The 18,161-nt window shown below is 40.0% G+C and overlaps 1 protein-coding gene across 2 annotated transcripts in view; it reads left to right on the top strand.

Moving 5' to 3' along the window:
- arnt2 (aryl hydrocarbon receptor nuclear translocator 2) overlaps window positions 1–18,161 on the top strand; it is a 73,017-nt gene that overhangs the window by 34,191 nt on the left and 20,665 nt on the right. For both annotated transcript variants that reach the window (XM_022740185.1, XM_022740179.1), the window contains exons 7-11: window positions 1,800–1,865; window positions 4,591–4,676; window positions 14,704–14,780; window positions 15,230–15,364; window positions 17,427–17,501. In XM_022740185.1, the coding sequence (XP_022595906.1) occupies window positions 1,800–1,865; window positions 4,591–4,676; window positions 14,704–14,780; window positions 15,230–15,364; window positions 17,427–17,501 (439 nt within the window). The remainder of the gene's footprint in view (window positions 1–1,799; window positions 1,866–4,590; window positions 4,677–14,703; window positions 14,781–15,229; window positions 15,365–17,426; window positions 17,502–18,161) is intronic.

The raw sequence follows: 18,161 nt of genomic DNA on the forward strand, positions 1-18,161 counted from the left end.
TTAAATGACTGATGTCTCCATACACTCATTAATTAGACTCAGCAGGCCTGCAGTCTATATTCTAATAATTGTTTCCATCTGTTGGACATCACTTCATCTCTATCCCGTAGCTTCTGACCCTTAACAAACCCAGTTTCTTGCTAAATTTGACTCTTTCCTTTTCTCTATGTCATCATATCAGGCAGTTTGCCCCACAGCCCTCATTACTTATTTTCTACAAACTACATCAAAGCAGCTTTGGCTGTTTCAAGGGCTTGCAAGAGCTCATGTTTAGTTTAACAGAGTAACACACCTTTTTCACTTTGTTTCAGATACAGTGTGGTTGCATTAATACCAGAGAGTGTAGAATCATCAGGGGCTCCTGTGGCCTTGTTTTGTCTGGATTTGTCACAAAGGCCTGCAAGTCACACGAGAGCCACTCTGTGTAATGTTGTAAAGTATTTGTTGGACTGGCACATCCTTTTTGTTCTGTTGCTATTCCAGGCCCTGAATAATTCAAACAACATGCTGCTGGCTCAGTCTGAAAGAGAGGGAAGGCAAGTGGTGAAACGCAACCACTTCTGTGACACATACATAAACACTGGCTGAGAGGAACACAGCATGATGAGTAGACTAACATTTCAGGGAAGCCATTATTAGATCCAGGCAGGCTTATGTAATGTTCAGACACAAGACTGGCCTGAACATGGAAAAACTCCCGCGGGCTGTATACCGCTGGCCTCAAGGAAACTCAGCTGCCTCCAGTGTTATTATGTGTCTATTATTTGGTGTTGTAACTGTCACCACTACTAAACAAACCCTAATTCAGCAAGCACTTTATTAGGAACACCACACTACCACTGGGTAGTTCCTCCCTTTGCCCTCAAACGTCTCAATTCCTCATGTCATGGATTCCACAAAATGTTGAAACTTTCCTCTGAGACTCTGCTCCATGTTGACGTGACTGTATCACATCATTTCTGCAGATTTGTCATGCTGCCAATCTCCTGTTCTACCACATCCCCAAAGGTGTTCTACTGCAGCGGGCTCCAACAGGTGGCTCACAAGCTCCCAGCAGTTCACCCAAAGGTTCAGAGGAAATAATCTGTACAACCCATGGACGTACAGTTCAAACTTTAAGCAACACAACTTCACTCAGTAAATCTGCTCCATATGAACTAAATCAAATACATAGATATCAGCAACAATACTCGGATAGACTGTGACAAGGCCCAAAATGCATCAAGAAAAAGTTCCCCACACCATCACACCACCACCACCAGCCTCAAATGTTGACACGAGACATGCTGGGTTTGTGGATTCAAGAGCCTGTTTTTGTGTTTTGACAGTACAGAAACAAAATCTGGTTTAATTCCTGTAAACGGCAAAAGCACCACCAGAGAAAATTGACAACTGCAACTGGCCTCGACACTGCAGTGTGTGTTTCTCAGATCAAATGAGAAAATGTGAATCGTATTAATGCAACAGAAGACAAAGTTGCAGCACAAAGAAAAGGAAATAGAATGGAACACAAATGGAACCAAAGAGACCAGCTGAGGGCTTTGAAAAAACATTTTCTCAATTGAACAGTGCAACATGTTTTGTAAGAACTGTCTTCAAGCTGCAAAATATCACAAACATTTCAATAAAATGAGGCTCATGTGACAATGATTGTAACAATACATGGTGGATATCGTTTGTCAAGCAGCTGTGTACTTTACAACAGCTTGACTGTGTGCTGCCCCCTACTGTGATTAACTGAGCTCATGTACCACTGAGTGTAACGTATGCTGTTGTCTTTGTGTTGTATTTGTGTGCAGGTGTGGCAGTGCTCCTCTGGATCACATCTCCCTAAACCGTCTGTCTAACATGAGGAAGAGATACAGGTATAGGATCTTCTTTTTCTAACCATGGTTCTGATCCACTGTAATGTTTTTCTGCCCCACCCTCTGTATGTCTCCCATGCATCCCATGACATTCTATCCTCCCGCAATCCCCCTCCATCATTTTCCCTTACATTGAACTAGTCATTCATTTCAGCTGCTAAAACACAGACCAGAGAATAGAATAGTTGATTAAATTGTTAATATGCTCATCTCTTTAATTATTACCTGTGTTCATGGCAAATAAGCTTTACAAATGAGCAGGAAGTGCTTCAGTGCTTTTTTTGCCCTGGGGGGTTTGCCTCTCAGGCAACAACTGGCTGCCCTAATCGTTCTCTATAGGTGCGGGTTTTAGGAGCACATGCAACCTGACAGGAAGATCTGCACACACTATTTAGGACTTGAAAAAATAAATAATTTTCAACTTGAAAATATGTAATTATAATATGTTCTATAAAGATGCTCGATTTGAAAATCATTGGAAGATAAGGCAGTGCAGCACACTTCTCTTTGAAGTAAAGATACAAGATTATCTTTTCATTAAGTGTCAGGTATCTGTCAGTAAAGCTAAGTGTGATTTTAAGATGCATTAATAATACAGCAGTTTATATAACATATCTAATTCTTCTGTTACACTACCATTTTAATGTACAGTAATAACCTGTTTCACTGTATTGCCATATTGTGCTCTATGTTGGATGTAACATTATATACAGTGGGGTCCAAAATGGAAAAGTGGTCTCAGACTTTTGGACCGCGTTGCATTCACATGAATAGCATATAAACAGCACATCCCCCTCCTCCCTGTTTTGAAACCAGACCTACAATAGCTACATTACCTGAAATAAGCCCCATATATGTTATTCTCATTATATTCATCTATTGATTCATCTATTCATCTATTGGTCCTTGTATTGAACCCTGTATCATGATCAACACATTAAAGTAAATGTTTCAGCAGCGCAGGGTTAAATACACAGAGCTAGACTGAATTATTGTAATGATTAGTACAAAGACAGTGAAATCAATTTAATAAACCACAAAAAAAAGATGATTCTTTCATGTCAGATCAGCTTTTAAAGAGGAGATAATAACCCCTGCTAAACCACAATAATCAGGCAATTAGTCTAGTCAATTTTCATCCAGGCTTTCAGTGTAGGAGATATATCCAGCAAAATGTTTTACATACAGCATGTGAGCAAATAGAGAGGACGGCAGGTCTGGAGAGATAAGGGGAGAAACAGAGGCTGGAGCCAGGGTAAAGGGAACAGGAGCAGATAATGACAGCTTTTAAGATTTTTGCTTTTTAATTGTCCTTTTTTTTTTTCGTACAGGACCAACAACCACTACTGCAGAATTTCCTTATTTAAAAACAATATGTAATAGGGCACATTGAGTATTACGGCCCATTTCTTGCCAATAAATTTCTCATTTTTCATCACAGACACCAACTTTTCATTCATCCCTTTCTTCCACCTTCACCTACTCAACCAGTTTGTAAAGAAAAATCATGTAATATTCAAGTGACCTCCCGTTATATTTTCACTATTGATTTACACCTGGTCCATTAACAGTTACACAGCTTTTATTTAGACTCAGTGTAATTGTTTGTTGTTGTAATGCAGAACAGTAGACCGGTCAATTTCAACCTCTGACACAAGCCACACCCACTTCCAGTACAATATTTTCTGACATAAGTGGTAAATGAACTCACACACACATCCATACACTGAAGGACCAGCCATCAGAGGCAATTTGAGGCTGGAGGATGTGGACTGGAGGAGCTGGGGATCAAACCGCCGACCCTCTGAGTAGCGGATGACCACAGTCCACAGATGTAGATAGAGAAAGTAGCGTTTTGTTACACCTTTAACATACAGTATGTAAAGGTGATTATAAGCCTAAAAGTCATGATTTAAACAGAGATGAAGCCAACAATGTTAACCACTAAAACAGAGTCTAAATTTCAAAATGCTTTCATTGGAAACAGCTGGTGTCCATATTAGTATTTTCAGGTAGTTTTTACAGAGATCTCTGTACACAGTGAAGCACCTGTTTATCAAATCTCTTCTTCACCCTCATTTCACACGGTGAAAAACAAAACGTACCACAGCTAACATTTGGTGAGGAGTGGAACACACAGTGCAAATGATTATTTCATGCTCAGAATATCATCTGACAACAATTGCAGGTTGACAACAACAGCTGTTTGGTACCACGGCTATATCATTTAAATGAATTACAGGAAAGGTTAGAGCTGAGAGATAGTTACAGCTACACACAGCCAGTTATTCTGCCAAGTGACTGCCAGTTAGACCTCTGTTCACTGCTGCTCTCTGGTCACCTATTGTGTTGCAATGCAGTCAAATTTACAATAAAGGTTTTCTCATTTACATATTTTTGTTTTTGTTGACTTCTTACCAAGGACAAAATATGACTTATACTACATTATTACAATTATTACTACATAAATTACACATTAACCAGCAGTTATTCTGTGTTGATAAAATCTTCCTTTTATAACTGAACTCTGTATTTTCTCCCCCCTCCGCTTTAGGGAGAGAAAGACACTGTTTTTATTCTCTGAAACAAAGAAAGATGCATTTTCACTAATTTAGCCAGCTTAACATGGACATACCCTAAATGTATGAGAAAGCCTGTATTGTATTTTAAGCTCCTCCACAGCTGAAGTATATAACACGCCGCTGCGTCTGTGTTTGATCGACAGGAATGGCCTTGGACCCTCAAAAGAAGGAGAAGCTCAGTACTCTGTGGTGCACTGCACTGGCTACATCAAAGCCTGGCCCCCTGCAGGTTTGTACACATCTTCAACTTGATGCTCTTGTCTCTATCCCTTCTTAACCCAAACTTCACCTCGCTGCATGAGTCCCAGAGTTAGTGTGGCCTGGTCTAACCTAAAGCAGCTGCGGGCTCTGCACAGCTCTGGATCAGAACCACACAAGCTGTTCAATCACAACAGGCTCTGGTATCCCGTGAGTGAGTGGAGCCGCATGTTTCAGAGTGGCTGTAAAATGTATGTAGTTTGCTCCTCCATACAGCAGCTGTGGTCAGCCAGAATACAGATTTGTTACAGTGCATTTCAGTACTGACACTGTTTCACTGTGAGATAGGATAATAATTATATAATAATATAATAATTCTCAAAGCTCACTTGTAGTCCAACCATCACTGACCTGCAGACAGAAATCCAAACCTACTGAAGCCCTGGACTAAATAACAGTGTTCATTTTCTTAACTGATTCACTACTTAATTACTTGTCTCACTGTTTCGGGGTTAAATGAATCTAAATCTAAACAAATTTAAGTTAAGTCAGTTTGTGTGGAACCTCCTTGAAGATTTAGTGTAAGTGTCACGTTAGCAGGAGTAACTGAACCCAAATGCAGACAACACAAAGAGGTATAGGTGGGAAAAAGGGACTTTTAATAACTAAAGAAAACTTACAAAACTGATGAAACCGCAGAGAATTCAAAATCCAAAATGAAGGTAAACAAACTGGGGTACATCAGGATTTGAACAGGTTGACAACAGATGGACTGACAAAGACAAGAGGGAGCACAGACACTAAATACACACCAGGGAGGCAAGGGTGATTGAACATAATAGGGCGGGGCAGACAATCAACAAGGAGGGAAACACAAGAAAAGAAGTAGAAACACAGTGGACACACAAGGAACTCTACTAGAAAATAAAACAAGAAATGAATCAAAAAGTGTCCTTCAGGGCAAACTGTGACAGTAAGTCTGGTGATATTCGATATTTTTCTATTTGTCCACAAATCCCATGAAAAGATTCAAACTGATCCAACTAACAAGTACTGTGTGTATCCAAAGCCTGATATAGCTTATTCCTCTGTGCCGCAGAGCTCCACTGTTGTCCAAACACTATAAAAAACACATCAGCGTTCCTTCATTACCATAACCACACACACATACACACACACTGTAGTTTATTTTCAGTAAGTTCCACATTGATTGGGATCACACGCCCAGAAATAAATGCGTATAACCCATCGCTGAAAATAGTCCCTGCACATCTTTCTCCTGTTTGACTAATGTTTGCTAAAAAATGGAGCCACTAACTGTTTCAAAAATTTATTGGGCCTTTTTTTGGATTGAAACTATATATCTGTATCTGTGAGCCACTTTTGAAGACTTGAGCTGGATTTCTACTCTGTATGTATGTAAATGCATGTTGGATGGTTGGAAACCCCCTTCCACCACACCTTCCTCATGTGTTGTGACATGTGTTGTCCATTTCCTGTAACTTACCAAAACTAACATTCACATGCATGTCATGCTGTGATTGGCCAGCTGTGTGGAGGTGAGAGGAGTCAGGCATTGTCCTTGTTTCTCTAACTCTCTTTTCACATGTTACTCAACTATCTGTGACACTTTTCACGCAAACAACTAAGTACAACAATATGAATCCTGGGCAGACTGTCTGGAGATATGCACCATTCCCCCTGTTCTTAAACAACACACAATCCCTCCTCTCCGTCATGACCAGTACTTCACTCCACCTTCCAGCGTGAACAAGTATTAACACATTTGTTTGTCTGTCTCTCCACCCTACATATTCCATATGTATGGGGACTGACTCCCATGGGGGCAGCTGACATGGATACTCTTTAAGACACATCACCTGTGGTGGCCATGCCTGATTAGCAGCACGTGGTTTCTTTATGCACCACAAATGTGTGGCCTCATCGATCCCTTAATTCCAACAGTCAAGCAGTCAGACGTGTTTGTAGGAATGGGTTAGTGTGTGTGTTTGACATCAGCATTTTGTGCTTAGCTTGTAAGTATGGGGCTTGGTCCATGGGTCCTCTGTGGATCGCTCCATTGTCTTTCAACATAGGCTGGCAGCCTGTGGTATCGGCTTTACTAGTCTGCTCACTTTGCCCCTGTCCCACGTGAAATCCGACCTAGTCAGAGGAAGCTTGCTTCTCAACTGATTGCTGTTCCACCATGGCTGAAGTGTGGCAGCACCATCGCCCACAGTCGTTATCCCTCATTGAGTCTGACCTCTGATGACACCCAGCACCATACACAAACCTCTCAGCCGATATCTTTGCCCGCTACTTTGCTGATAAGGTGTCAACCATCAGCTGCCAATTCTCTGAACCGCTCAGACACAACCAGTTGTAAGTTAAGGGCACAGCACTCCGACCGCTTTCATGCCTTTCTCTGCCTCCTCCGATCAATAGTTCACCTCTAGCTGAGTGGAAGCCTCCAAAAAGTGTAACATGTAGTCGTCCTACATCCACCCCAGTCTCCTCATCTCCTCTCTCATTCACCCCTCTCACTGAGAACGATGTGTCAAAACTTATTCCATATGGAATATGTAGAATGGAGATATAGCCTTGACATGCTAGACAACAGGAGGTTACATGTGTAACCCAGGTTCTCTGAGCGGAGAGACTGTCACTCCAGCTAAAAGCCACTCAAGTTTCCAATCAAGGTTCACTGAAGAGGCCACGAATGTGTGGTGCTTATATAATCACATGCTGGTAATCCGTGCGTGGCCACCATAGATGAGGTCCTCATACGTATGGAATATGTAGGGTGGAGAGGTAATCGCTCCACTCAGAGAACCTGGGTTACATATGTAACCTTATGATTTCTGACATAGCCAGACAGAACGTCTTTAGAGCTAGTTCTGAGAGACCATACCAATCCTTACATCTTCAGTAGGAACCAGGGGCTTGGACCTGAGAGTCACAAAATATTAAGAGATGGACTAACACACTGTTAGTTTTGGTCTTTTCATGGGAGTCATTGCCCTTAAGAAAAACTAGAATAAATTTATTTTTTTAAGAAGAATTTAAGAAGAATCTACTGACTACTAAGTACAGCATTAGTTTTAACTTTCAGTTGTCTTTTTACCTGTTATATATTGCATGCTAATATAAGCAAAGTCTCAGCCTCATACTGTGTATCAGTATAACACCGGCTCCGAGAACACACAAAGCCTCAGATGCACTCACTGACTTCGAGACACACACACACATACACACACGCACGCCATGTTTACAAAGACAATGATTGAAATGCACCCCCTCTGTCTCAGACCAGGTGTGTACGTGGCTGTTGTGGTAAAGTCGGATGGTGGAAATGAACCACATGAAGTAAAACACAACTAAATCCCCTCTCAGAACTTTGAGGTCACGCTGGAGTATTTCCAGGAATAACACAAACACACATACACACACACACCACATGTATTTTGAAATCATTGACACATGGTTCACTTCCTCACACTAAAAATACTCCTGTGGAATATTTTGGACACAATACTGCTGGCAAACAATCATCAGGCGAGACACACGCACATATGCTCATAAATCGCAGATGGACAGCAGAGAGATGCTCTATAGACACAGATATGTTGCACATTCACAACCAATACAATGGCCGCCAACTGAACTGTGTTAGAGAAATGGAATGTAGCCACAAGTGAGGACAGAGTCTTGGTTTTGTTTTGTGCTGAGCGGAGCTGAGGGAGGCTCATCTCTTTCAACTGTGTGATGAACAGCCATCTCCAACTGGAAAGGAATTTCAGCAAAATAAAACGCAGAGATTACTTCAAAATTAAAAAGCACCAAGTCATTCTGGATGTGATTACAGACCTGTTGTATATTTTTATAGACTCCTCCTCGTGGACTGCGGATGTTCCTCGGTATCTCTGAGATCATCCAGACAAGGATTAGTATAAAGTTGTTATAATCTGGGTTAAAAATCATTTGACAGAATGTTTATATTATCATGAAGATGCTGTGATGCGTTTTTCCATGGATCCACATGTATTTTTGAGGTAGTGGGTGGTGTTAATGGGGTATTCCAGTCATAAATCAAAAATTCCTTCCTGGTCCGTCTCTGGTGTCTGGTATGGATTATTTTATGTTCTTGGGCCTAAAGAGAAAACAGACATGTAATTATGTGAATCCTCCGGAGTAAGAGAGTAAAAGCAGTTCTACATAAGAAAGTAGATACAAAGTTAGAGAATTCAACTCATATTCTGTTTATTGTCATTTATAAACATGTTGCAGTCAAATCAGTTTAGCAGAGTTGTCTTGTGACTGTACGGAAATATTAAATGTTCATAGTTTCTTCAATTTAAACAACAAAATATTCCAGGCATGTTAATTCTACCACGTCCAGCCATTTAGTACTACACTTCAAAAAAGTTGTGGAACTTAAAGCTAAAAAAGGAACTGCAGAAGGTGAGATGTTCTGACTGTTAGTTCAATGCACACCCTGCAGTTCTTCATCTAGTCTGAACACCAGAGTTAACTAATTAACAGACAGTTCATTGATTAATTGACAGTTAATGATTTTTGCAAAGTTATGGAACTACATTTGTAAACATTTCACTGGAAGGCTTTTACTTTGAAAGGCAGCTACATTGTTGAGTTTGCATTACCATTAATGCAATTTAAAAGTGCCCTGTGGTGTTCTCTTGTAAACAAAGTACTATTTACATTCAGTGTTTCTCACCAAAACTCAGTGTGTGTATCTTTGATCCTTGATCTTTGAACAAACATGATTAAAACATTTTCTTCCTTGTAAAACATTGGATGAAGCCTTTAGCTGGTTCAGTACAATGTTGCTTGGCACCACCTATAGATCAGGGAAACAGCATGAAACTTAAGGCATCAATGTACATCAGTTTCTGTATGCATGACCCACTCATAAAGCCGTTGTCCGGTAGTGTTACTGCACGTAATATCTTAACCCACTAATAGTACCACAACAGTAGACACTGTTCGTAGCTGCAGTTTTATTGATAATTTACTTTTGAAGTGTTTATTAAATTATCTTAAGTGTGAATATGTGTCAGGTCTTTATGACCAATATATTATAGTATATATGCTTAAGTCTGACTTTCAAAAAAGCAATCATGCTGCCTCATAGGTGGTGCTGTAGTTACCACTGTTGCCTCACAGCAAGAAGGTTCTGGGTTTGAACCTGCTGGCTGGCTGGGACCTGCATGTTCTCCTCGTGCCTGCGTGGGTTTTCCTCCAGGTGCTCCAGCTTCCACCCACAGTCCAAAGTCATGCAGGTTAATTGGCCACTCTAAATTGCCAATCGCCCTGTGGGTGTGATTGTGAGTGAATGGTTGTTTGTCAGTCCTGTGATAGACTGGCAAAAAAGAGAAAACGATAAGCGGTATAGCTGATGAATGAATGAAAACAATCACATTTTAATATAATTATGTGAGAAATGTGATTTGATTTATACAAAAATACCTTTCCAGTTTAACACTTTTATTTTAGGAAAAGCTGACTGTCAGGAGAAGTGCCTTCATCATGGTATTAATTTGTTAATTTGACTGTTCATCTGATTCCCCTTCTGTTTCACTTAATTATTTGTATTAGACAGAGAGGAGCCAGTTTGAACATTTGTGTTAATGAAATGTGTCAGCAGAGTCTGGTGTCGTGGCTGAAAACATTCTTACACTGCTGAGGCTTAAAGGTGAAAACATGACATATAAATCATTGTAAAGGAGCAGTGGCCATGTCAGCCAGTAGATTACCTCTCACTGCTGCAAAGTTCAAGTAGCAAATGGAAAAATGAGTGTTCACACTTAATGAGAAATGCCTATTAAATGGCACTCATGGCCCCTCTTTGTTTCACACCTTCCCCTCTCTCTCTCTCTCAATTTTCAATTCAATTCAATATACTTTACTGGCATGAAGGTCAGGAGAACAATATTCTTCTTGTGCCAACTGTGTGTGTGTGTGCGCGCGCGTGTGTGTGTGTGTGTTCCATATGTGTGCTAGGCTATGTCAAGATAATTATTTGTCACACTCGGTGATGTTGTTTTAATTATGTGTCCCTCACATATTGTGCAGCTAAGTGTGCTCCATGTCCCTCTCCTAATACAATCTGTTGCTCTTCCTTGTCCTCCAGCTCTGTAAGGAATCCCACTCTGATATTATTACATTTGTCACATCTTCTTCCCTACTTCACCTGTTGTGCATTGAGCACAGCCTGTTTCCTCTGTTTGTAGCCGGGACTTGTGTAGTCCTCTCTCTATTATTAGACTGCGGTCACTGAGTCTGTATTCAGTCAGGATCTGTCTCTGCTTTCTATCTCCGAGAGACACTCTGCCAGTTTATATTCATGGTTAGGGCCAGATAGCAATTACGTTTGTTTCTAGTTTTGGTTTGATTCATCCGATGTTCCGGATGGGCATCTTCTGTTAATTCAGTAATTTAGTTTACTCTGATTAGTGGCTGGAACACAGTGCTGGTCTGAGGTTGAATAGTATTGGCTGTTATTTGATCAGTGAATCTTAGGACCAGCTGACAGCAGGGACTCTTTTTGGGGGTTCTGTCATTGTGTTTGTGGTGCCTAAAGTCTCAGTGTGTCTTGGGGGCTCAATTTGAGATGTAACCAAAATTGAGGGTGTTTTTTTATGTTAATAATCAATGGGTAACAGCCTAATTCTGCCCTGTTTTCTTGTTTTTTCTCTTGAGTGGATCTCAATTTTTTACTACGATTAAGGGCTATTGGTTGGATTACATTTTCATGTGTTTTAGTCCAAATTCTAATCATCATGTCTATTTTGTAAAATGTTCCTATATTTCCTCATTTGAATTGATCTTTGGTATCCTTAGATCTGGGCTTCTTTTGGAAGATTATGATTTTAGATTTATTTAAATTGACTGACGCGATTCTGGCAGCATTACTCCAGGAGGTCCAGGTGGACGTAGCCTCCATGGCCTCACCCATAGGTTTCTGAAGAGCAGTTTTGAAGTGAGCTGCTCGACCACTGCCATCTTGGCAGTACCTGACTCCATCTAACTCACAGCTAATCCAAAAATGGTCAAAGAGGAGGGGCGTGTGGAGCTGAGCAACTTCGGTGTATGTCGGTTTGTGGCAAGCATATACTCCCCCACCTGTCACTCAAAGAAGCCACGCCCTCAATTCTACATAACTTTAAGCCTTAATAAAATGTAAACAGGTGAGTTATATAAACAGGTGTCATGAAATTAGCTCTAGAGACCAAAACTGTTTTTGTACCAGGCTGTAAACATGTTTATTTCTGCTGTAAAGTTGGACATTTTAACATGGGAGTCTATGGGGACTGACTCACTGTTGGAGCCAGACTCTAGTGGTCATTAGAGGAACTGCAGTTTTAGCACTTCAGTGTTGGCTTTAATTTTCAGGTTGCCGCTTGGTCATCAGGATAGAGCAGCGCTTTAACTTCCTTATTGTTCAGGGTAAAGTCAGGGGTTGAGATTACACCAACAGTACTGCTCTGTCAGTAATGTGGAATTTGTGGAGTTGTAGACAAATTGTCGCCCTAACATACACCTCTCCCTTGAGTGTAAAGATCTGTAGTTTTAGAAAATAAGAGGGCAGAGTGCGCAGAAGTTCAAACAAAGAATGAAGAAGCTGCTCTTTGGTAGGGAACATAAATGTTCAAAAAAGATGATGATCCAAGTAAAAAAAAAAGCCTTTGTTCAGATGGCTGCTTCATAGTGATATTCTTAAAAACATGGCAGATACATGTTAAAAAGTAGCTGAGTAAAAACCCACATGTACTGGCACAAACAGCCTTCTGCAGAGTGTAACACTCAACATACAGGTTCTCTAGTAGAAACAAGATAATTGCAAAATTGCAAATGAAACAAGACAAATATAAAGTATGACCACTAGATGGTTATCAAACATGTATAGAACTAAAAAAAATGGACACAAACAATAGGACAGAAAACAATAACAATTTATACTCATCTACAAACCATAGACACCGGACCTCATTACAAAAAAGGGCTGAAATCTATTTCTCCAAGTCCTGGGTATACTGTGGCCTGCATGTGATGTGTAAACAAGAGTTCTCTCTGTTATAATAACTTTAATCAATCACCACCCCAAATGTTCGTTTAGATGTTTTCTAGGCCTTCAACTGTAAGGCTGTCTGGATTACTATTACTTACACTATGAAAGTGTTTAGCCATACGGTAATCCAAATGAGCTTTTCTGATGGCATATTAATGCTCAGAGACTCTGTGTTTCAGTTGTCTCTTAGTCTGGCCTTTATAAAGCAACAACAAGTGCAAGATAAACAGAGGTGTTGCAGTTAATAAATGTCAAAATAATGAAACAGTAACAGTTCCTCCTCAGAACCAGTCCTAAACAATGAGATGCTGTGTGTACTACCCCCAGCATTTTATCTTATCACTGTAGTTGTTATGATAAATTGAATCCTTTTCTCATAAGCCTCAGAAAAAGTTACTGGAATTATGAGCAAAACACGCCCCCATTACAGTACCCAGATCCTGAACACACACTTGGTCTTGGAAACTAAACTCATTATCTTTCCATTCTGTGAACTGAGGAATGAAGTCAGACGGAGTCAGAGAGTCTGTGTGTCTGTTCCTTAAGAAGGATTGCAATGCTTCAATCTGTCATCATGGTCACTGTTAATGTGTTAAGACTGGATGTATGAAGGCAGTTGTTGGGCCAGAGGTTTAATATGAAAGTCAATACTGAGAGCATGTAAAAGATGGGTGTCCCAGGATGTGCACACCACAGGAAGTCATGTTCTTGTTCAGTGATCCCCCCCTGCCCCCCTGCCCCCCTGGCTGTGGGCAACATTACTGTGTCTTGTCTCATGGATTAGAGGATAGCTTATGATAATATTCTGTGCTACACAATTTCCGTAGAGCTTCTTCAACATATTTGTCCTCATCCATTACCATCAGTGCTCCTCCTCCTTTGTCAGCTGCTTTTATAATAATTGACTCAGTCTTAGCGTGGATCTGTAATTTTGTGACTGACATATTTTGACTTAATTACGTCATAAAGTTTATCCCTGACAGCGATTTGGGGAATTTTATAATATAATCCCTCGTGACAAATAGAATTAACAGCCTTGTTTGTTTGGTGTGTGTGATAATGAATTAGAGTGTGTAGAATGTTAACATGGTCAGCAGTGTGGTGATTCGCTAAAAAGCCAATTTGTCCTTTACTCTGGGCATTGTGTTCTCTAAGGAAGTCCCCAGATTACTGCTCACACATCACCTCGGTAATTGTTAGGGTCTAATTTATCTCCACTCTTATGTATTGGGGAAATAATCCCTCTGCTCCAGATCTCAGGAAAGCGACCTGACTGAAAAATACCTGGAGGGAATTTCTGCAAATTTGGCACAGACGTCTACTTCACCTCAAGAATGAACTCATTAGAATCTATTGGTCAGAGGTCAAAGGTCAAGGTCACTGTGACCTCACAAAACACATTTTTAGCATGAATTCATATGCTAATTATGACACAATTTAGCACACATGTCTAACAGGATAAAATGATGAAATGATGACATTTTATATCCAAAAGGTCAAAGGTCAACTTCACAATGACATCATAATGTTCTGCACAAAGACTTCTGGCCATTATTCAACACTGTAGGGGGATATTGTGACACTGCAAGTTGACTGGTTGGCGCAGACTTATAACTGCGAGATGGTAATTCTAGCTTAAGATGGTTTTATTCTTCCATTGTAATTAGCTAATCAAGGGGGTTCTGATTATTTTTGATTGTAGGTTCACAGATGGTCAGTTTTCCTTGAATTAGTTTCTGCTCATGTTTGAGGTTGTAAGGTGAAATTTGCTCAAATAGTTTTTCGAAATGATCTTTCCACTTGTGTTCCATTTCTCTCAGATCAGATTTCTCTTAGTCTCTGATCATGATGTTGTTTTTCTTATTTGTCTTATTATCTGTGTATTATTGTTATTATCTTAGTATCTTGTGTTCTCTCTGATTCAACATGATTTTATCTCAGGTGTTTTGTGGCTGTCTCTTTTCCTCAGGTATGACTATACCAGAAGAAGACACAGAGGCAGGTCAGACTGGAAAATACTGCCTAGTGGCCATTGGAAGACTGCAGGTGTGTATCGTGGCACAGTCAAACTCAAAGCATTTGTGTGTGTGTGTGTGTGTGTATGTATAAGTATATTGGGTCAGTGCAGAAAAGTCAATATTAATACGTTTTCTCTGATTTTCTTTTCTTCATTTTGATGGATAAACACTATATATGAACTGAGCAAAGATTAATGATCATGGACGCTGCGGTTGCTACATGTTTTGTTCTTAGTCTCAGTCTGCCACAGTCAGTCTCTGTGAGCTGGCACTGTGCCATTGTTGCCAGTCAGTCAGAACAGTTTCAGTCTGTTCTCATATAGAGTCTTGGACTGAGTGTGATGCCAGCAGTAAACAGTGTTAACAGTAACATAGTGTGTAAAACACTGATGTAGTTGTGTCCGTGCTCCAACTCTTCATTTCCCTTCTTAAACATTTTCTCTATATGCCTGAATGACGTGTCTGTGCCTCCCCCAGGTCACTAGCTCTCCGGTTTCCATGGATATGAACGGCCTGTCGGTGCCGACAGAGTTCCTGTCACGTCACAACTCGGATGGTGTCATCACTTTTGTCGACCCGCGCTGTATCAACGTCATTGGTTATCAGCCTCAGGTTAGCTAAGAGGATTAAAAGGACTTTGTACTGCCATGAAAATTCATAATGCAGATAGGAGTGTTGCCATCCTGCTTGAAGTTTCATGCAGATGAAATTCTTTTTGTTCCTGCAACATATTCATATTCACAGAACATTGATCTTTTGTCAGCTTTTACTTCAACTGCAGAGAGACACAGGCTCATATTAGAGAAGATTATACAGTATATTCAGTTTTTACAAGTATCATATCTCAGAAATAGTCCTCTGTTTTCAACAAATCATCCATGTTTACCTGTTGTCTTGATAAATCCAGTATAATGTAAATTTCCATCAGTACAACAGAGTCATGCCATCCTCACCTCTCTGCAGCTCTCACTAACAGAAGTACTGTTTTCATTCATATGAAACATTCTGTGGATTGCTGCAATTACCAGTGTAACACCTTCAGCACAAATCTTTCACATTAAAAGCCTCCTATTCCTGGTGAACTTTTAATGTGAAACACCACTGGAAGAGAACCATTTCATTGGCAGTGACTTATCTCACCACTAAGAGTTCTCCTAAGTCACACTAAAAGTTTCAAACTAAAAGTTTTCTCCTAAGTCCTCTTCACAAAGCTGCTGAGAACAACTTTTAGTAAGGAAAGGCAAAAACCCCTATTATCCAACTCCTGACATCAATTTTCATGCGGCAGCTACAACAGCAACATGCTGCTGACACACTGATACTCATCTAATGATATCATATATAATGATGTATCAGTCTCAGGGACCAAACCAGAACGTTTACAATGGGCCTCAGGAACCTTTTAGTTCCTGAAGAAAAGTACCTGGAACTTAAAGTTCGAAACACAGCTTTTAAAACTTAAACTACGTTTTGCCCCTAATACTTATTTACTTCAACTTTAGTCTGATTTTTCATGCAGGGCCTTTACTTGTAATGAAGTATTTTTACGTTGCTGTACTTGATTGGTACAGTATGTCCTCCACTGTTGATGTAAGCTATGGTGATTCAACTCCACCTTAATGTTTCTTACCTGTCTTTTTTTAGTGACCAGTTATTAAATTGTTAGTGGATGTTTGGAGAATTTACAGTTTGATAATCATAGTATATAATTACAATCCTCTCATGATGAGATGAATCAGACCAGCTCCAAAATATATTGACAAAGGTTTTAAAAAATATAAGAAAAGTGTCATGATCACCTGTCCGACCACTTCTTAAAGGCTTTGTGTGTGAATTACAAACACTTGTTTTCAATCACTTTGACCTCTAACCTTAAATTAACTCACTGCCTGTTCCATGAGCGAACTCTCCAGCTGAGGCTCCAGTCACGCCATGCTCTCAGATGAACTCCTGCATGACAAACAAATTCCGTGACTTAGCAGAACTTTGCATTATCAGCTCTGCACATGAGTTACTGTGCTGACAGTGGAAATAAGCAGACTAGGATGAAAACCATTTGTTTCCTACACTGGTATGTTAAACACATTCCTGTGGCCAGTCAGCACGCGCCTTTGCTTACAACCCCCTGCATTACTCAACCAGAAACCACTCAGAAGAAATCACTGAATCAAAGAGTTACACATCTGTTATTTTATCATTCATAACTAATACATCCTGTTTGGAGCAGGAGCTAAAAATACTTGTTAAAAAATACGTTAAATCCCTGCAGACCATTTTTTTTCTCTTTACTGCAAAACATCTATCTTACTTTTCAAATTAAACTTCACCTGCATTATAACATCTGCAATTACCTTTCACCTTTAGAGAAATGCTTCGCAGTTGGCGCTTCGTCACTTTCTCACCCCAGCTAACTTGAATTTAATATCTTGATGAACGATTCATTTCATTTCAAATTCAGAGGAAAATATAGAAATACTGAGTGTGAACTTATAGTGGTTAATTTACCACAAAATGACATTCAGATCTAAAGTCTACAAAACACTGCAGCATCATCTGTTAACAACGTTAGTTTGTCGCTCCAGTTGTGTCTTTGAGTGTATATGTTTATTTTTTGTTTGTGTATTTATTTGATTAAACAAACCCTTTACTAACCGACTCTTCTCCTGTCCCGTAGGACCTGCTGGGAAAAGATATTCTGGAGTTCTGCCATCCTGAGGACCAGAGTCACCTCAGAGAAGGTTTCCAACAGGTAGGACTAGACTGCAGCGGTGAATTAGACATAGAAGTTTTCTTTTTGAGTCAGATAAAAAGAATGATTAAAATCTAAGAGATGGGAAGAAGAAAAAGTTTAAAAAAGACATACTAATTTACTTGCTGTACAAATTACTTTTAAATCCTGTAATTAGATAAACAAACATGAACAAAACCAGGGTTACAGAGTTCTACACAGTAACAAAAAAGATCCTAAGCCTTTTAATTTAAGAGACTATCTTAATGAGCAAGTTTTAAGCTGTAAGCACTATTCATTTTCACTCAGCAGTAAATGTCACTTCTAATGGGAACAGTGATGCTGGGCCTTGGATTGAAGAATTGCCTTCAGGTCAGATGCAAGTCTTATAGTGGAGATTCAAAGTACATCATGGAGGTGACTGTCCGTTATCTTGGTCCTCAGTCTCTTAGCAAACCAGCATCGTCCGGCATGTTAGAGTTTGGTTTGACCGACTGGAGTTCTGGCAGGGTGATTGATTTGGGTTACAGATTATACTGTTTGCATGTGTCAGCAGGTATTTAGCTACAGTCACCATTAGAGTTGATTGTGCAGTTCTCTGACATGCCACAGAACACTGTGTCACACTCACAACTTGATTAAGTGATTAAAAAACAGCATCTGTCTCTCACAGTCATCCAT

The sequence above is a fragment of the Seriola dumerili genome, unplaced genomic scaffold (assembly GCF_002260705.1).
Source record: "Seriola dumerili isolate Sdu_G_001 unplaced genomic scaffold, Sdu_1.0 BDQW01000003.1, whole genome shotgun sequence".
NCBI lineage: Eukaryota > Metazoa > Chordata > Actinopteri > Carangiformes > Carangidae > Seriola > Seriola dumerili.